This window comes from Artibeus jamaicensis, unplaced genomic scaffold (assembly GCF_021234435.1).
Source record: "Artibeus jamaicensis isolate MK-2021 breed Jamaican fruit bat unplaced genomic scaffold, CSHL_Jam_final contig_475, whole genome shotgun sequence".
NCBI classification, from domain to species: Eukaryota; Metazoa; Chordata; class Mammalia; order Chiroptera; family Phyllostomidae; genus Artibeus; species Artibeus jamaicensis.
In genome coordinates, this window is record NW_026521852.1 from 1397601 (window position 1) to 1417160 (window position 19560).

The 19560-nt window shown below is 41.8% G+C and overlaps 1 protein-coding gene across 1 annotated transcript in view; it reads left to right on the plus strand.

Moving 5' to 3' along the window:
* Positions 1-19560, plus strand: part of LOC119056799 (centromere protein F-like) — a 54679-nt gene that overhangs the window by 7125 nt on the left and 27994 nt on the right. The window contains 5 exon segments of the mRNA XM_053667931.1: positions 416-710; positions 1849-2042; positions 8310-8435; positions 10316-10444; positions 13885-14007. Of these exon segments, the coding sequence (XP_053523906.1) occupies positions 416-710; positions 1849-2042; positions 8310-8435; positions 10316-10444; positions 13885-14007 (867 nt within the window).

The window sequence follows — 19560 nt, forward strand, 5'->3', positions numbered from 1 at the left end:
CTCAAGCCACTGAGCCACAGCAGTCAGGCCTGATGTTGAATTTTGATTCTGTTTCTGCAAAGCTACAGAGAGTGAGGGTTTGGTGGTGCCAAAGGGCAGGCAGAAGAAAACCCAATTTCATGATTCAAATTCGCACTTGTGCATTTATTAGAGTATTGGAAGGATGTCGAAGAAATACAGAAACTGAGCCCACATGGAACAGATTGGGCCTCAGCAATATTGGCTTAACTCTTCAGTGCTGAAGTGCGACCCTAAGAAAATCTCACTGGTAGTTGAGACTTCCTTGACTTGATGACAGTTCTTTTCTGGTACCCAGTGAGAGTGCTAACCTGTTGACAAGGCTTTATGTTCCACTCGAAAAGAGTCTTGAATACTATGACTTGTGCAGGATGCTAAAGTGTTTCTGTCTTTACAGAAAGCCACCCAGGTTTTTCCACAAAACACCACGATGCACCTGAACATCTGCCGACGCCAGGCCTCCTGGTCTGCATTCCCATGGCAACAAGAACAGACCCCAAGTCCTCCTTCTTCTGATGCTCTACAGACTCCCATTAGGAGAGGTTACTCTGCATGTCACTTCTCCCAGAATCTGAAAGTGACTCTGAGCAGTAGATCAACTTTGCAAGTCGGGCAAAGAGGTGCTTATAGCAGCTTCTGTGATCATTCTAGCAGTTCTCAACTTTTGGATCACCAAAATGCCCAGAGTCAAGGTAATGTTTTGTGCTCAGCCAGGTTTACATTTTCCTGAGGTAATCTGAGAAGTCATTCCAGGCATTTGTAGTCCTGGAAAGTGCTTATGGGTTTTGTTAGCCAATCTGTGGTCAGCACCCCAGGCTGGTGATGTGGAAATACTGTGTTTTTGAGAATAAGAAAAGATATCACCATTTTAGAGGGTACCTTGATTTGTCCTGATAAGCTGGGACCTTGAAGCTTTCAAAAGTAGGATGAATGCCTTTGACCTGTCCTTCCAGAAGCAGTGAGCACATTTGTTACAGTGGACACTCCTTACCCTTCTCCTCTGCCTCCTTCTGCACCCCATGAAACAAGCCTGTGTTTGGCCACTTTGGGCCAGAGGTGTGGCATGTGTGTGCAGAAGAGCTGTGCTCTGTGCAGCCAGCTTATTCATACGGGAGCAAATCTGTGACATTAGACACTGCCCCAAGCTGCAGCTGACAGCCAAGGGTACCAGTTGGTGGTTTGGACTCTACTCTGCAGACTAGGATCATTTCCAGTGCTATGATATATCCAAAATGACCATCAGTGTTCACCACTGAGAACTCCCCCACTGCCAGTAGCATTGGGACCAACATTGTGTGTATGTGGTGGGGACATGGAGAAAAAGGTGTGGTGAACTTTGGCAGTAGAGAAGGTTCACAGTGCCTTGATCTTTACTGGAGATAAAGCTGCTGGAAGATGTGGGAGGGTGAAGTTTTCATGGCTCATCACTGATTTCTTTGATGTCCTCAGAAAACAAGGATTAATCTGCCAGTGTGAAACCAAGTGGTGACTGATGTAAAACATTTTAGTAGGACATCACCACTTTTTTGTCCTCAATTTTATACTTTTCACAATTTTACGAAGGCATTTTCTTCCCCAAGTTTTTGGTGATAACAAGAAAATTGGTTTCTCCTCGTTTCTACAGGACACTTGAGTATAAATAACAATGGAAACTATGCATGGAAATGGAATCCAGTAAGAGTAGTTTCTGTGTTCATGTGCATTGACTTCTATGTGTCTGATCCAAGAATTCAGAGTAGAGTAACATAAAAAGTACACTGTGAATATAGTTGTAAATTTGTTGTGAAAAGCAGATGTTGATCAAAATGTGGGTTTTGTTTGCTATTCAAGAGTTAAGGAGCCAGGCTGGTGAGTTGGAACTATGGCTGCCAGGACACAAGAAAGAAATGAAAGCTCAAGCGAAGCAGTGGCCAGAACTCCAGCTCCAACAGGACAAAGCAAAAATGGAATTAACTGAAAATGAGACAGTTTCGAATACAAGTAGCACCGAACTGACAGCACAGTATGACCAGGCATCAGCCAAGGTACTTGACTTTTCCTGAGTTTTTGCAAAATCTCCACTTTTGTCCATGCAGTTGCTGGGAAACCATACTCAATGCTTAAATTGATTAGGTAAATGTGTAATGAACCTTCTTCATTTTTTTCTAGGCAGTATTGGTGCCAAAGAACTAGTAAGTTCTTTTAGAGCTGGGGAGATGAGGGGTCAGTTCTGGACTGCACATTTCCCAGCCAAGGGACTTAAGCAGATATCTCACCTCTGACATCTCAGAGGGTGAAGATGAAAGGTCATGGATATGCAGCACCCGGCATATTTTCTGGCCCATAGAAGAGACTTAGGGTCATGGAGCTTTAAAAGATGTTTAGGAATTGTGATAGAATATAATCAGTTGATCTACTCTTGAGATCCGGTATCCATTGAATCTTAAAGCTGCAAGGAAGGCCTGTTATTGGAGGGTTATTTTAGGGGGTGGGTGGGGGGAATAGTTTGCTGCTTCAGCCTTTACCTATCTCTCTGCTCTTCCATATTCCTTATTCATTTGTTCATGGACTCATTTGTCAAACACACGTAGGCTGCTGAATGTGTCAGGCCCTCTTCTAGACCTGGGGATGGAGCAGTTAGGTATCAGACAACAGTCATTGCCCTCATGGAACTTCATCCTAATGGGGGTGGGACACTGATATAGAGGTCACAGAAAGCATGGTGTATTGAGGACGAGTGCAGGGTGGGGTAAAGAGATTATCTTCTAGGACCACCCCTACTTACTGGATTTCTCCTGAACCTAATCTCTCTCTGAGCCCAGGCTCCTTCTCCTTGGCATACTCTCCTGCAATACCCTGGCCATGCTTCTCTTCCTGTGAGCTCCTTCCCTCTGCTCTTGATACAGTGAGATCTTCTCTGTAGGCATCCCCTTGTTTGTGGGGTTCCCACCCTTGGCTCATTGTTAGAATCACAGAGAAACTTGCAGACTTAATCTTACCAGACTTAAGAAATGGGCTTCTAATAAACTGTAGACATTTCTGAGGCAGAAGATAAAAACTAATGTAGTATCTACACCTACCTCTATGTCCAATTGATTTCTTGTGGGCAGAGTCTCTTTGCCTTGTAAACAAAATAATCTTTTACATTTTAAGGTAATTGAAGATTACTACTTAGGTTTAGGAAATAATGCCTTGTCACTATTGCTTTTAAAAATCTTTGCATGACCTTTGCATCCTTGGGAGAAGCACTACTTGCCATGGTGTATAATTCTTTTGTTATAGTTCTGAACTTTATTTGCTAGTAATTTGTTAAGGATTTTTGTGTCTGTATTCATGAGAGATATTGGTCAGCTATCTTCTTCTTCTCTTTTTATGTGCTTGCTATTTGTATCAGAGATCATTATGATAACATTAAATCCATAAAACAAACTGGGAAGCATTTCTTCCTCTTCTCTAATTTGAAGAGATTGTGTAGAATTTGTGCTATTTCTTTATACATTTTGTAGAATTCTTCATGAAACTGTCTAGGCCTCAAGATACTGGTTTGGAGAGTTTTAAATTTACAAATTCAACTTTAAAATATTGACATTGCTGTTAAAATGACTTATTTCATATGGAATGAGTTGGGATAGTTTGGGTTTCTAGAGGGAAACTCGTTCATTTCACCTACATTTTCAAATTCAGGTATGTGGATTTTGGGGCAGTATTTCTTTATACTTTGATGCCTGTGTGTCAGGTGGTATGCTGGCATTTGTGTGTCCTGTTTTTTCTTATTGTCAGTTTTCCTAGAGATTTGCCAGTTTCATTGTTCTTTCATTGAGTTTTCCTACCAATCAGCCCTTTGGTTCATTGCTTCTCTTATTCTTTCTGTTTTCAGTGTCACTGCTTTTTGTTTGATTATATCCATTTGCTTGCTTTGGGTTATTTTCTTGTTTTTCTAGGTTTTTGTGGTGGCATATTTAGATGGTTAATGTGAGACTTGTCTTCTGTTCTCATGGAGGCATTTAATGCTATCAATTTCCCTCTGAGTACTGCTTTGACTGTGTTCTACAATTTGGATATATTGTATTTTACTTTGTGTCCAGTTCAAAGCATTTCATGTTCCCCTCCTCCCTTGAACCCATGTGTTCTTTAGAAATCATTTGTTTAGCTTCCAAGTGTTTGAAGATTTTCCTCTTTCCAGTAATGATTTTAATTTTGACTCCATTATTTCTGGAGAATATACTCTAGGATCTCCAATATTTACAATTTGCTGAGGCTTCTTTTATGGTCCAGGATATGGTCTATCTTGATGTATGTTTCATGGGCACTTGGAAAACAATGCATGTTGTCATTGGGTCAAGCGTTCTAATACACATTATCTCCTGTTGTTTGATGCTATTGTTGAATTCTAAACCCTTGCTGATTTTCTGTCTAGGTCTATCAATTGTTGAGACGGGATAATGAAAGCACCCCATAATTGTTCATTTGGTTTTTTTTTTCTTTTCAGTTTTATAAGCTTTTCCTTCCCATACTTTGTAGCTCCATTGTTAGGTGCATATACATTTCGGATTGCTATGTCCTCTGGGTGGATTGACCCTTATACAGCACCCTTGGTGTCCCTGGTAATTTCTTGTATTCTGAAGTCTACCTTATCTGATAGTAATATAGCCACTTTGGCTTTGCGTTGACTAATGTGGTTGTGATGTATTTCTTTCTGTCTGTTTACCATCAGCCTATTTATATTATTCTACTTGAAGTTAGTGTGATATAGGCAGTACACATTTGGGTGAATTTTGAATCCACTCTTTGACTATCTTTCTTTTCATTAGTGAATTGATAGTATTTGCTCTTAATGTAATCATTGATAGTCCATGTTTAAGTCAGCCATCTTCTATTTTGTTTTCTATTTCTTTTCATTTTCCATCTGTTTTCTTTCTTCCTGATTTCCTGACGGTTGCTTGCACATATTTTGAACTTCCATTCTTTTTTAGCTATAGTGTTTTTGAATGTACTTCTTGTAGAGACTTTACAGTGATTTTCTAGACATTCCATCATGAGTCCACACAGCTTATCACAATCTATTATTACTGTCATTCTACCTACTCTAATAAATTATACAAAATGTACACATCTATTCATTTGTTATCTTACTCTATTTCTAATGAAATTTCAAGTGTTTTCTCCACATATATGTGTAGAGAATTGTATCAGACAACATTTTTACTTTGACTTCAACTGTCAAACACAGTTGAGAAAACTGAAGAAGGGAAGGAAAGCCTATAATATTGATATATACTCCCTTCCACTTCTTTCCCAGTTCTTTTCAATTTCTTCCTTTCATTATTTCCAGTTTAGAGAACTTCCTTTAACTATTCTGCCAGCCACAGGTGGTCTTAGTGTTCCTTTCTCTGAGAATGTCTTGCTTTCCTGGGCATTCCTGGAAGGTATTGCCTCAGGGTATTATTAGTATCCATAAAGTTCTGCCCCTGGGTCCCAAGTCCACAGTCCATCAGTGTCCTTTCCTTTTAGAGCTTGCTTATGCCTGTTTTGATAGAATGACCAGAATTTCTAGTTGTTCTTGCTGAGAGGAATAGGAAAATGTGCATCTATTTTGTCTATCTGGGTGTGGTATTCTGGGTTCATCTTCAGGCATTCTGCTAGTGCAATGCTTTGCACAGAGGAATTCTTGACAAGTACCTATCAGATAAATGAGGGTGCAATGGAGGGTCAAAGGGACCATGGCCGGCCTTGATCAATATGTGTATTGTCTTGTACAGTCTGACTTGGTTTTCCAAGTGAAAAAGACTTGGATTTGAGTTCTGGCTCTCCCACATCCCAGTTGTATTGCTTCTTAGAGCTACATCCAAGTCATGTGGTGTTCTGAGCCGCAGTTGCCTAATCAATAAAATGATGTTAATGAAGCCTGTGTCATAGGGTTGTTGTAGAGATTGCAGTGATTTCCAAGAAGGCTTAACATAATGCTTGGAACAGATGAATTTATATTGATGTTAGTAGTTACTGTTACACTGACCTCTTTGTCCAGTAAGCTCATTTTCAGTTGCATTCCTGCCAGCTAAGTCCTTACTTTGGACAGAAATCACACTTACCCTTTCACATTTTGTGTTGGTGGTTCCATGTGACAAGAACATTGACTCTTTGTTCTAGCTTACATACCTGCTGAAGTCTCTTCCGATGGCATCATGAATCCTAATATTTGAGTAGGACAGTTCTGAGTGCTGAGACCACAGCTCTGCTTTCTTTCTCTTACACATCCCTCCAGGTTCTTCAAACTTGTTCATTCAGTGCTTTATAAGTTCATTTGACCCTGAGCTATAATCCACCTAACTACAAATTCGCTCTACCTTCCCCTGTCTTGCCTGCAAGGACAGTATGTCCTGGTCAAATCTGTTTCTGAAGTGAAGTTGTGCACTGTTTATGCTCTTCCCTGAACTATCATGAGAATCACGTGTTAAGTGAAATGGAGCTCACAGAAGCAATGTCAATGCCATGTTCTTCAGTGAACATCAGCAGGGTCTGGTATGCTTCTTTCCCAAGCATTTATGAGCCATGGGGGACACAAAGCTGTTGAAGTCACATAGAAACAAAGTCTTAGGGCTTGCAGCAAGCCTGGAGTTCAACACCCACAGTGTATAGGTGACAACCTCAGGCCCAGAACGCTGAGTACTAGGGTCCTGTGCTGCACAGGTCCTGGACTTGAGCCCTAGACAGTCTTTTAGAATGTGATGGCACATGATGACACCTAGTGGTGAGCTACTCTGACATCATTGTGCACCATCAATGTCAGAATGTCATTTTTTACATTTTAAATCGAGTCTAAATACAACCTCCTGAGAGATCTCAGTAAACCCACTTTTTGTAGGAAGAACAAATTGTTGATTCTAAGATCCTTTCACGGAATGACTTGCAGTTTGAAGAGGGGCCAGCAGTGGGGGGACCAAGAGCTCATTCATCTACCACACCATGTGTGGGTTTTCCCCCTGACATTGGCTGACATCCCAAATTCTGCTCTAAGTGGGTGATGATTTTCATCGGAATGGTTTCTGCTGTATCCCCAGGACCTAGCACATTGTTGGACATCTAGCAGGCATACAATCAATGTTTACCGAATTCATGCCTATTACAAATAATTTGTTGCACTACTTTTCCGTGGTGATTTGAAATTGAAGAAAATGAAGGATACTGACAAAGGTGTCTTAACATCCAAGGCAGTGGACATTAATGTGAACCACTGGGTTAATATTTTATGTTTTGAACTGGCATTTTAACATTTCTGATATGTCTATAACCATGTAGTCATTTAGGACCAGTTTTGCTCTTTTAATCTTTGCTTTAGTTAATGATGGGTGTTTGACTCATATTCTGGCAAGTCATGACATAGTGTTATCTTTTCCAGTGAATTTTCTGTTCTATTCCTACTCTTTATAATAGTTCTCAGTGGCACTGTGATGAGTGTCAGGAGAAGACATTGCTAGAGGGATTTGCCCAATCAGGGCACATTTCGTTCTGCGCAAGGCAGTTCTCTCCCACCCACAGGACCAGCTCTGACTCCTCCCTGGGTTTTCAATGTTGTTTTGTGGGTGCTGTTTTAGGATGTGGCCACTAGAGGGGAGAGAGTGGAATGGGTTTTAGCACATGAACATTTCAGACCCTTTGGTTCCAATCAGTTTGAGAAGAGCAGCCTCCATGTTGATGTAGTTCATGCTTCAAGGACGATTTTAAGGAAGATTGGCTCTGTGAAAAGACACAAGAAGGTTGTTGGTGTTGCTCATGGCAGCTTGGTTAAAAACCAGGTGTGTTATTCTGTGGAGCACTGTGGACCTCCAGAAATTTAAAATGGCAAAGCAAGAGCACTGCAGAAAGAAGCCTTTTAATATTTACAGTTTGTCACAGAATGTATTATGCTCAAAACAGACTGCCCCTTGGGAGTAATGGGAACCCTCTGGTTATTTAACAGCCTGTAAAGTCCACAACAATCACAGCATTTTCATCCGTCTGATGCAGGGAAACGTTGGATGAACTTTTCTTCTGACACTGAGTTCTTTTCACACTGCACATTAGGAAGTATTTCAATGGTCTGAGCCTTTCTATTCTTGCTCCTATTTCCCAACCTTCAATGTTATGTGTGCTAAAATCATTATTGTGGTTTGCCTGTATGGCTAGTAGTTTAAACCCAAGATTTCATGAAAGAAAGATGTCAAAACACAATGCTAAATTGAACCAGAACTCGGGACTAATGGCTCTAATGTTGGAAATATGACTTCTTTCCTTGAACACTTTGTTTTCTACTGTGCATTTTTATTTGTTCTTAGTATACTGCGTTGGAAGAAAAACTGAACAAATTGACTGAGGATTTGAGCTTTTATCGACAGCATGCCGAAAGTTCCAGATGTTCTCTGGAACAGAAACTCAGGTTAAAAGGAAAACAGTTTCAAGAGGTAAGGTGCATGGGTCCATGAGGCGTTTGTCTGCGGTGTCTCAGTGTCCTCAGTGAGAGGAGGAGCTGCCACGTGTCGTCACTTGGTAAGTTCTACTAGGGAAATGCTGTGTGAGGAAAAGGCCCCTGTGTTTCCCTTCATACTTTGAGTCTTTCAGGTTTTGATTGGAGAAGAAACTAGCAGTCAGAATGTTCCTTTTCATCCATGTTTTCTGATTTGTTTGAGATTGTCGTTCCCAGGGGGAAGAGGTCCCATTTCTCCCTTTGAATGCTTTCTGTCGTGAAGGAAATTGTAGGACATTCTCTGTCTGCTTTGAAAGCCTATGGGCTGGCAAATACTTTAGGACAGTAGTCAATGAAGTAAGTGGGGAAAGACGATGACAGATGGGTTAGGGCTGAGGATGCTCCTCAGGAGGGAGAGGTGCTGGCAGGAGGTAAGTTGGCCTAACAGTGTGTCCCATGGTTGGAGGGTCAACAGACTTCCAGTGAAAATTAGTGCACATTGGAGCTCATCTGAGTCCCACGCAGCCTCACATACTCATCCATCCCTTTATGGTGTGTCTCACAGAACAACATACACACTTGGCAAGATGCGTAAAATTACTCAGAAGGAAGTCATTCTGCCTCCTGGAGGAATTACCACCAACAGTGCATTTCAATATTTTTAAATTTCATTAATCTTCTGCTTTCATTCTGCTTGACATTTAGTATTCCATTAGTTTCAGGTGTACAGCCTAGCAGTTAGACACTTATATCACTTACAGAGTGACCCCCTTGTAAACAAGTTGTGAAAGATGGTGGCTATTATTTCGGGAGCAAATGAGATACCACACATTCGGCTAGTTTCTGGGTGAAAGGGGGAACTTAAGATCATAGTCTAGAATGGCCGTTTTCAACCAGGGTTGATTTTGTTTGAGCTTCATGGGAGGACATGCCCATTGACATATAGAGAGGGCAGGGGAGGAAGAGAAGGAGAGAGAGGAAAAAAACATCCATATGACAAAGCACAGATTGGTTGCTTCTTGACTCTGCCCTGTTTTGGCAATAAACCCATAACCACCACAGGTATCCCAACCGGAAATTGAACCTGTGACCCTTTGGTCCATAGGAAGGTGTTCCAGCCAACTGAGTTCCTCTTGTCAGAGAAAAGGGGTGAATTTCTTCTTCCCAGAGTGTGATTAGCAGTACCTGGAGACATTTATTTCTTATCAAACTGGGATAGGGGAGTGAGGGTCTACTAGCACTTAGTGGCTAGAGGCCAGGATGGTGGTAAACATTCTATAATACAGGACAGTCCCTTAAAGAAAGATATTGTCCCCAGCCCAAAATATGAGTAGTGCCAAAGTTGCTAGTACCTGGTGTATTACTACGGTATTAGGAAAAACAAAACCCAGTAACAACCAAATATACACATGTCCACTTACGTGTCAAAGAAAAAGCAACTGCAAATGTAACTCTGGTGTCCTTATGCACTTATCCAAGTTCATTGTTGACATATACTTTGCATCATTGTCCATCTGAAGTGGAGCGTGGTATTTGAAATTTTAAACTCCATTCTTGAGTGCATTTGATTTCTCAGGAAAACTGTGAGGGTTTCAGCTCAGCTGTCCTCTCTTTTGCCACTGGATACTTCAAAGAGAGGGGACTGATTTCAGAGTGGTGGTGTGGTCAACAAGTAGACTCTTGTCCTGGCCCTTGGAGATCAGGATTGTATGACTGGGGCCTGTGCTCAGGCTGCTGATGTTTATCACCGTGGGATGGTCAGCTATGCTCCCTGTAGTCTCCGGCTCCACCATCAGATATCCTATGGGACAACTGTGTCACCCTGGAACCTGCCTGTGGACCATCGTCAGTGCTGAGAGTATGTATTTTGCTTTTCAGGAGCTCTCCAGTCAACAGCGTGCCTTCCAAATCTTGTACAGAGAGAGCTCGCAGGTGAAAGGCAGACTCACGCAGGAGCTGCAGCAGGCCAAGAACACTCGCAACATCCTGCAGGCAGAGCTGGATAAAGTAGGCACTCCTCACTTCATTCCCTCTCCTTGTCCTTGGACATATTGTGTCCCACAGCTGACCTGGGAAGCTATGAAGGGAAAAATGCTCCAACCTCACACTCCTTTCCTTCCAACAGGAGAACAGAGGGAAGCTGTCTGGGTCTGGCTTCTCTCATTTGGAGAAGAGGACTGTGAGTGAGTGAGAGAGTGAGGAGTCAGGTTCTCAGATGTCAGGATCTGTGGAGCTCTCTGACATTCTGGTTATTGACCAGATCACTGGGTGGGATATCACCTGGTGGGAGCTCTCCCAAATCATTGTGCCCCAAAACAGTCAAAGCACTGAAAATTATGTCCCCTTGCTTGTTTAGCACTCCCTTCAAAAATGATGTCATCCAGTTGTGTGGCTTTAGGGTTTCTCTCTGTGGTGATGGCTGCCATGCTCATATCTCTGGCTGGGACATCAGTCCTGAACTCGAGACTCACGTATATGTCTGATGTTTCCACTCAGCATGTCTCAAAGGCATTTCACACTTCACATGTCAGTACTGGAACTCGAGCTGCTTGTTCATTCTTGCTCCTTCCTTCCGCTTTCTCATCCCAGGAAATGTCGATTGTGGTCTTCACATTGCTCAGGCCCAGTGCTACCTGTCATCTTCAACTCTGCTTTTTCTCTCATACCTCAAAGTGCTTCATTACTACTCAGCTGAGGCCAGCTTTATTTATTTACATGTACGCCCATGTGTGTGTGGGTATATGCATGTACATTACATAGAGCACATTCAAACTCTTTTTAAACATATATTTATTGATTATGCCATTACAGTTGGCCCATTTTTTCTCCCCTGTTTTCACCTGTACATGGCACCCCCATATCCCCTCTCATTCCCTCTCCCATTAGTTGATGTCCATGGGTCATACATATCAGTTCTTTGGCTTCTCCATTTTCTGTACTGTTCTTAAGCTCCCCCTGTCTATATTGTACCTACCATTTATGCTTCTTCTTTATTCCCTGTACCTTTTTCCCCATTCCCCCCACCCCTTCATACTGATAACCCTCCATGTGATCTGCATTTCTGTGATTCTGTTCCTGTTTTGGTTGTTTGCTTAGTGTATTTTGTTTTCAGGTTCAGTTGGTGATAGTTGTGACTTTATGGTCATTTTACTGTTCATATTTTGTTCATCTTCTTCTTCTTAGATAAGTCCCTCATACATTTCATGTATTAAGGGCTTGGTGGTGATGAACTCCTTTAACTGGACCTTATCTAGGAAAAACTTTGTCTATGCTTGCCTTCTAAGTCATAGCTTTCCTGGAGAGAGTCATCTTGGATATAGGTCCTTGCCTTTCCTCTCTTTGAATTCCACTTTCCAGCCCCTTCTTGCCTGCAAGGTTTCTTTTCAGAAATCAGCTGATGGTCTTATGGGAACTCCTTTGTAGGTTACTATGTCCTTTCAACTTTCTGCTTTTAAGAGTCTCTGCTTCTCTTCAATCTTGGATAATGTAGTTTTGATGTGTCCTGTTGAGTGCTTCCTTGGGTCTACCTTCTTTGGGACTCTTGGAGTTTCCTGGACTTCCTAGAAGTCTATTTCCTTTGTCACATTAGTGAAGTTCTCCTTCATTATTTTTTCAAATAAGTTCTCAATTTCTTGCTCTTCCTCTTCTCCTCCTTATACCTCTATGATTGGAATGTTGGAATATGTCAAGGTGTCCCAGAGGTTCCTAAGCCTCTCCTCATTTTTTTTAATTCTTGTTTCTTCATTTGATGGTGGTTGACTGTTTCCTTCTTCCTTTTGCTCTGAAACTTTGATTTGAGTACATTCCTGTCAGCTTAGTCCTTGTATATTCTCCTGTATTTCACTTTGCATAGCCTTCACCTCTTCCTCATTTTGGCCAGCATGGTCAACCATTTGTGTGAGCCTCCCATTACCAGTATTCTGAGCTCTGCTTGGTTATCTCTTCATCCTTTCATTCTATTTATGGGCCTTTGGTCTGTTCTTTCATTTTAACCAAAGTTTTTATATCAGCATGCTTGATTTGTTCTAATTGGTCCAATCTTAGGTATTCCCCATGGTGGGGCAATCTAATCCCTCCATTGTGGCACTGTAAGTCAGGGTGTCATTTCAAAGGGAACAGTGCTGCTTGCTTGGCTCTCAGCCACCTTTCAGTCACTTCCCTTAGTTTCCACAAGCCAATTGGGCCCCTTTGGTGCTGATTCCTGCATGGATGGACTTATGTACATCCTGAGACCCAGTGGGTCTCTGTAATGAATTCTCTTGTGAGGCTGGGAGTGTCTCCTGTTAAAAGTCATTTCCAAGGGTTTTATTTATTTTTTTAAATATTTTATTTATTTTTTAGAGAGAGGGGAAGGGAAGGAGAAAGAGTGTAAGAGAAACATCAATAAGTGGTTGCCTTTCATATGTCCCCTAATGGGGACCTGGCCTGCAACCCAGGCATGTGCCCTGACTGGGAACCGAACCAGTGACCCTTTGCTTCACAGGCCTGTGCTCAATCCACTGAGCTACATCAGCCAGGGCATTTCCAAAGGTTTTAATGCCAGAGGATTTGAGGATTCATTTCCCTGCTCTGAAACCAGGGGTTATACAGTCTGTTGGACTCCCTAGATGTTTCTTCGAGTTTATCCACACATGCATATGGGCCCAGTAGGTCCCCCAGCAACAACCTTGCTTACCTGATCCTATAGTTGCCACCTTACCATGTGTCTCTTCCAACTCGGCTGCCCATCTCTAGCCCTCCTAGCAGTCTGAGTGAATGTTTCTTCTTTAACTCCTTGGTTATCTAACTTCCATGCAGTTTGATTTTCTGGCAGTTTTGATTGTTTTTTCCTGTACATTTATTGTTGTTTTCTTTTGGCTGTGATAGGAAGCATGGTGTATCTACCTACTCCTCCATCTGGTCCAGAAATCTTGCACATTTATAATATTCCTTTAAAAAACATATATATAGAATAAATATTTAATTATGAATGATTATTGGGCATGCTGTCTTATATCTATTATCTGTATCAGGGTAGAGTGTTTTCAGCTACCCCTGAAACCCTTCAGGTGCTACATTCCTCCCTGCTAAGAACACACTTGGCTTTATATCTGTGTGTATTTTACACAGAGTATGACTACTTTCACCACCTCTATGGCTCTGTAGGGCCCCAGACCATGTCCTCTCCTGCCTGGGTTACTGTTCTTGCCTCCTCCTTGTCTCCCTGCTCTGCACTTCTTCCTCAGTCTCTTTACATCCAGTGGCCAGATGGATCTTAATGTCCCAGTCACATCGTGCCACTCTACTGAGAAGCCTGCAGTCGGACCTGTGTCTTCCACAGCAGGAGTCTCCACCCACCTAGAGGGCCTCAGTTCTCTTATTTAGTGACTTTTGTATTATACAAGAAGACATGATGATTTATGAAGTCAACAGCAGAAAACTACTTGGTCTTATTTTTCTCTCTGTAGGCCACATCCGGAAAGCACCAACTTGAAAGAGAATTGGAAGAGTTGAAGCAACATTTGGGCAAAACCCAAGAGGCCTTACGGACGAGTCAAACCATGGAAAATGAGCTGAGGAGAAGCAGTGAGGTGAGTGAGGAGCAGAAACAAGAATTTGTCACCTTCTGTTAAGGATGCAGTGATAGAGAATCTCCACACTGTTTTTCAGTAGCTTGTCATGACCGTACCATTTTCCATTTTATTTGCCAGAATGATTTATGAAGTATTTGGTATACAACCTATGACTTAGACCATGATGCTTTCTTTCCCTTTCTATCTGGATATAATTACTCTGCATAGAGATTATAGGACAATATGACTTGTATTTAAGAAGATATACTAGTCTTGATATGAAAAATTATGTTAGAACACCTAGGAGGTGGAAGAAAGTAAGAAAGCAAGGGATTTTCTAAATGAAAAAAAATGAAATTGGTGATGGGGCAGGGGATGTAATGTAAATCTCATCCCAATAATTGGATTTTGAGTCACAAAATATTAAAACCCTGGTGGAAAATCAGTGATTTAAATGAGACAAAAGAAATGTCAGAGGAAGAGGATTTAGCTTTCCAATTCTTATGAAAACATCAAGTAATTTTAAGTTATGTGACCTGGCCTCACAAGTAAAAGTAGCCTGTGTGTTGAGCATAGTTGCAGTGTCTTTGTAGAGTCACTGTAGGGCTACCCTGTCATTGCTGCTACTGAGAGGATTTTATTGATAACTTTAATTTTGCTTGTCTCTGAGTGTATTTAGTGGCCTGGAGTTTATTAGAAATGGCTTCATTAATATCCATTTTGGGACACTCAATAGAGTGAAACAATTTGGATTGAGCCATGAATCAGTACTATACTATGAAGAAGTACAGCAGAAGAGTAGAAGTTTCCTGTTCATCGTATGTCACAGGGAGGCCCTGGCCAGGTGGTTCAGCGGGTTGGAGCATTATGGTTATACCCAAAGGTTGTGGGTTGCATCCTCAGTTGGGGCTTGTAGAGGAGGCAACTGATCAATGTGTTTCTCTCACATCCATGTTTCACTTATTTTCTCCCTTGTTCTCTTTCTCTAAAATCAATAAACATATTTTCAATTGAGGATTTACAAAAACATCACAGGAAACAAAACTTTCAACCTATTCTTGAAACATGTGGCTGTTTCTTTTTTACTGTAATGATTCTCTTTATTAAAATGCTCTACCCAGAACAGTTATTTGTGCAGGGGAGGAGAGTAGAAATGTACTCAAACCCCACCTTTGATGAGTGTAACGTTATTGTAACATCAGAGCCTCTGGTGTAACAAACCAGGAACTGTCAATAAGCCAGCCTCAGAGGGTCCAAAGCTGGAGACAGCAGGCCAGAGTTCCACCAACCTGAATGGAATGAAGCTTCCTGTCAGGTGATGCTTCCTTCATGAAGCTTTACCTTGGAAGTGTTTTCTTCCAACAAAACAAACGTTGGCCTTTTCAGCATTGGGGACCAACCAAAAAATGCTTTGGCTGACATATCCACAAGCAGACTGGCATGGAACTCGTCACTCTGTCAGCTTCCCCTTCATCCAAGAACTCTCCCACAATTCCAGTGAGTGCCTGCTGAAAACTTCTGTAAAAGCAGTCTTATGCTTAAGAGGGTTCAAAGACTTTTCAAAGGGTCCACTTGGCCAAGGCTCAGCAGTGGGCTGATCATGATCTTGCAGGTGATTCCAAAGGTTGTACATCCCCACAGGGTGTGGTGGGTCAGTTGTTGAGCTGTCTGCCCTGAACTCACCTGGAATCAGTTCAGTTCCCACCTTGTTTCACTTCCATGAGTATTTCATTGACCTCTGTGTCCATGAGGGCAGTTGTGTCCAAAGGTCTAGCCCAGGGCCAGGGAATTTACTTAGTACCTGTCCTAATTGTGTGTGTGTGCGCATGTGTGTGTGTGTCTTCTTTTGAAGAAAATGGAAGAACTCAAAGGATTTAGCTGGCCTTTGCATTTTCCATTGACACTGGGATCCGAAAAGTGGTTTACCCAGTTTGAGTGGTAGTACAACGTCACAAAGAAATGTTGGTGGCTCTATAGTGAGTGGTATCAGAAAGTGTATTGGTTTTCTGCCACCTCCCTATGGGATGACCTTGGGACAATGACTTTGCCTTGAGTCTGATTCTCCTCATCTGCATATGGGGATGAATAATACCCCTTCCTTTCCAAAGCTGAACTGATGGTTTAGTTGAACACTGGCCAGCATCCTAGTGCTCAGCAGATCATTGCAGTTCATCTGCTCATTGCTCTGCTCTTTACCACTGTTATGACCTGTTTGCTGTCACCCATAGCACAGAACATGATGAGCCAGGGGACAGAGCATTTGACGTTGGACACATTGAGAAGATTGCCTGTGCTATTACTCTGGGTTTCTTTCTGTTGCTACCCATGAATAAGTACAAACAAATTTAGCATACTGATAAGTTCTGCATGCCAAAATCACATGACAGTTGTGTTGAAATTCTCCTTGTTTACGTTCACAAACTAATGCAGTGCTCATGATGAGTAATTATCAGTAGTGGGAATGGGATGTAGAGGCCCAATCAAGGGCAAAGTTAACATTTCCTATCAAAGTGAATGGAGGGTTCAGTTAATCGGCTCATCCTGCACTGACTGCCAGCCCCAGAACATTGGGGTTTGGCAATCATGTACCAGCACTGGACAGCCAAACCTAGGCCATCATTGGTTTGTGGACCTCCTGGGCACAGGGATGTGTATTATCCTAGGTCCCCAAAGAAGCTTGGTCTGGCTGGCAGAAAGGATGAGGTAGAAGAAAAAAACAGATACTTTGCCTCTGTCCCTTGCACACCAAACATATTTGGCCGTAGCAGGGGGCATATAAAGCTTCATTCATGGATGGGATCATGAAATAGCACACGGGAGCTGAAATTTGTTTTTTCTTGCCCAAGGAAAGGATGCCTCACTTGCCACCCATGAACTGAAGTTGACATGGGTGGAATACCTTGCTAAGCTCTAGTGCTCGCTTATGGTTATAGGGACTTTTGTTGCATTTTTCCAGACTTGTGCCCAATTTTACAAATCATGTCAAGATGCAAGAGATGACTAGGAGAACATATCCTTTTGTGCTTAACTTGTTGTCCATAGTGAGCTACCCAATCAAGTCTTAAGTGGCTGTGGCCTTGCAGATAAAACTACCTCCTCATGGATGGCAGCCTACAACTCCATTTTCAGATGTTCATTTCCCTAGTTGTGGCCTTTTAAAGTTCTTGAGTAGTTCATATTTGTAGCATTAGAGGTGTGCTGGGTCCCAGGGCTGGCTGAACATTTCTACCCTAGAAACCTGTATTTATGGAGCTAAGACCAGAATAGAGAAAGACATGTCAACCCTTCCATTTAACTTCCTACTTATGTTAGTGTCTCTAGTTACAGACAGAGGCAGATGGAGACCAACAGACACCTTAACAAGAGTTGTCCCCTCTCTTTCTGTGGCACACACAGCTTTGCATATGATGCCTTCTCTGCTTTCTTGCCACCTTCAGATGTAGATGCCAACTGATCTGATTAATGTTGTAGAAAGAAAATGTTTGATAGGTTGCAAAGGAAGAATACTAAGTCAACCAAGGTGGTTAAATTCTAGTCACTCTCTCTCATGCTGAAGTCATTCAGCTGGTCTTAGCACTGATGAAGCTGATCTGGCTGTTCTTAGGAAGATCTAGCTGCTCTTTTGGGAAGAAATGCTAATAATGCCTCATTGCCCTCGTTGGAGTGCTTTCATGTATTTTTCCTCTCATTACTGTGATCTATTCATGGTAATGATCCTGAGTTTGAAGAGCCACCAGGAGACTGTAGTGTTTATAGTTTAATGATGTTGGTGTAAGCCAATAACATCATCGTATCTAAATGATCTTTATTTGTACACGTGAACACGGCCTTGTGTGACTGAAGGTCAACTCTCAGTCTTGGGGTCAGATGGAGCAGCCCTTCCTTTCTGAATGATGTCTTAATTTGCCAACATGGCAGGGAGGCAGGATTAGGTCAAAGACAGGAGTTGAACTACTCTGGGCTTTGACTTTTTTTGTTGACAAAAATGAACATGTATGCATGAAGAGAGCTGCTTCCAGGAAGTTTTCAGGTACTTTCTTCTAGCCACATTGTCCCTCTTCTTGAACTTGACTGCTACTTTGCTACCCATCTGCTGATGATAACCAGAATGATCATGAAGGCAGCTTTCCACCATCAGACTGCCAGAGCCATCTGTTTTCTAAGACTGCACTAGATTTCTGGAGGCTAGGTCTTCACTGTTTGTTTTCTTTTAAATTACTTTATTGTTGTTCAGTTACACTTGTCTGCATTTTCTCCCTGAAACCTATCCCAGCCAAGCCCACCTCCCTCCTCTGCTTCCACCCCCCACCTTGTTTTTGTCTATGTGTCCTTTATAGAAGTTCCTGAAAACCCTTCTCTCCAATGTCCCCTATCCCTTCCCCTCTGGCTATTGTTAGATTGCTCTTAATTCAATGTCTCTGGTTATATTTTCTTGCATTTCTCTTTTGTTTATTATGTTCCACTTACAGGTGAGATTATATGGTATTTGTCCCTCACCACCTGGCTTATCTCACTTAGCATAATGCAATCTAATTCCATCCATGCTGTCACAAAGGGTAGGAGCTCCTTTTTTTTTGGCTGCATACAATTTCATTGTGTAAGAGTCCCAGAGTTCTTTGAATCATGCATGTGATGGGCATTTAGGTTGCTTCTTGCACTTGCCTATTGTAAACTGTGTCGCTGTGAATATTGGAGTGCATGTGGTTTTTTTTTTTTCTTTTTTGATTGGTGTTTCAGAGCTCTTAGAGTAAAATTGCCACAGTGGAATTGCTGGGTCAAAAGACAGTTCCATTTTTAGTTTCCTGAGGAAAATTCATGCTGTTTTCCACAGTGGCTGCACCAGTCTACATTTCCACCAACAGTCTACTAGGGTTCCCTTTTTTCCACATCCTCTTTTGCATTTCTTTGTTGATTTGTTTATGATGACCATTCTGACTAGTGTGAGGTGGTATCTCATTGTAGTCCTAATTTGCCTCTCTCTGAAGGCTAGCAATGCTGAGCATACTTGGATGTATCTGTGGGCACTCTGTTTGTCTTCTTTGGACAAGTATCTGTTCCAGTCTTTTGCCCACTTTTTAATTGGGTTTTTTCTTCTTGGAGTGGAGTCTTGTGAGTTCTTGACATATTTTTAAGATCAAACCCTTGTCTGAGGATTCATTGGAAAATATGGTTTTTCATATAGTTGTGTCTCTTTTCATTTAATGCTGTTCTCTTTAGCCATGCAAAAGCTTTTTAACTTGATGAGGTCATGGATATGGCCATTTAAATGATGTTAATTCTTCCAATCCATGAGCATGGTCCATGCTTCCATTTGTTTTTGTCTTCCTTAATTTCTTTCTGCAATGTTGTATAGCTTTCTGAGTACAGGTGTTTTATCTCTTTGGTTCAGTGTATGCGTAGGTACTTTATTTTTCTTGTTGGTATATCAAATGAGATGGATTGCCTGATTTCTGTTTCCGATATGTCATTGTTGGTGTACAAAAATGCCTTTGATTTCTGAGTATTGACTTTGTATTCCTTTCTTTTGCCAAATTCATTTATTATATCAAGCCTTTTTTTCTGGGTTCTATA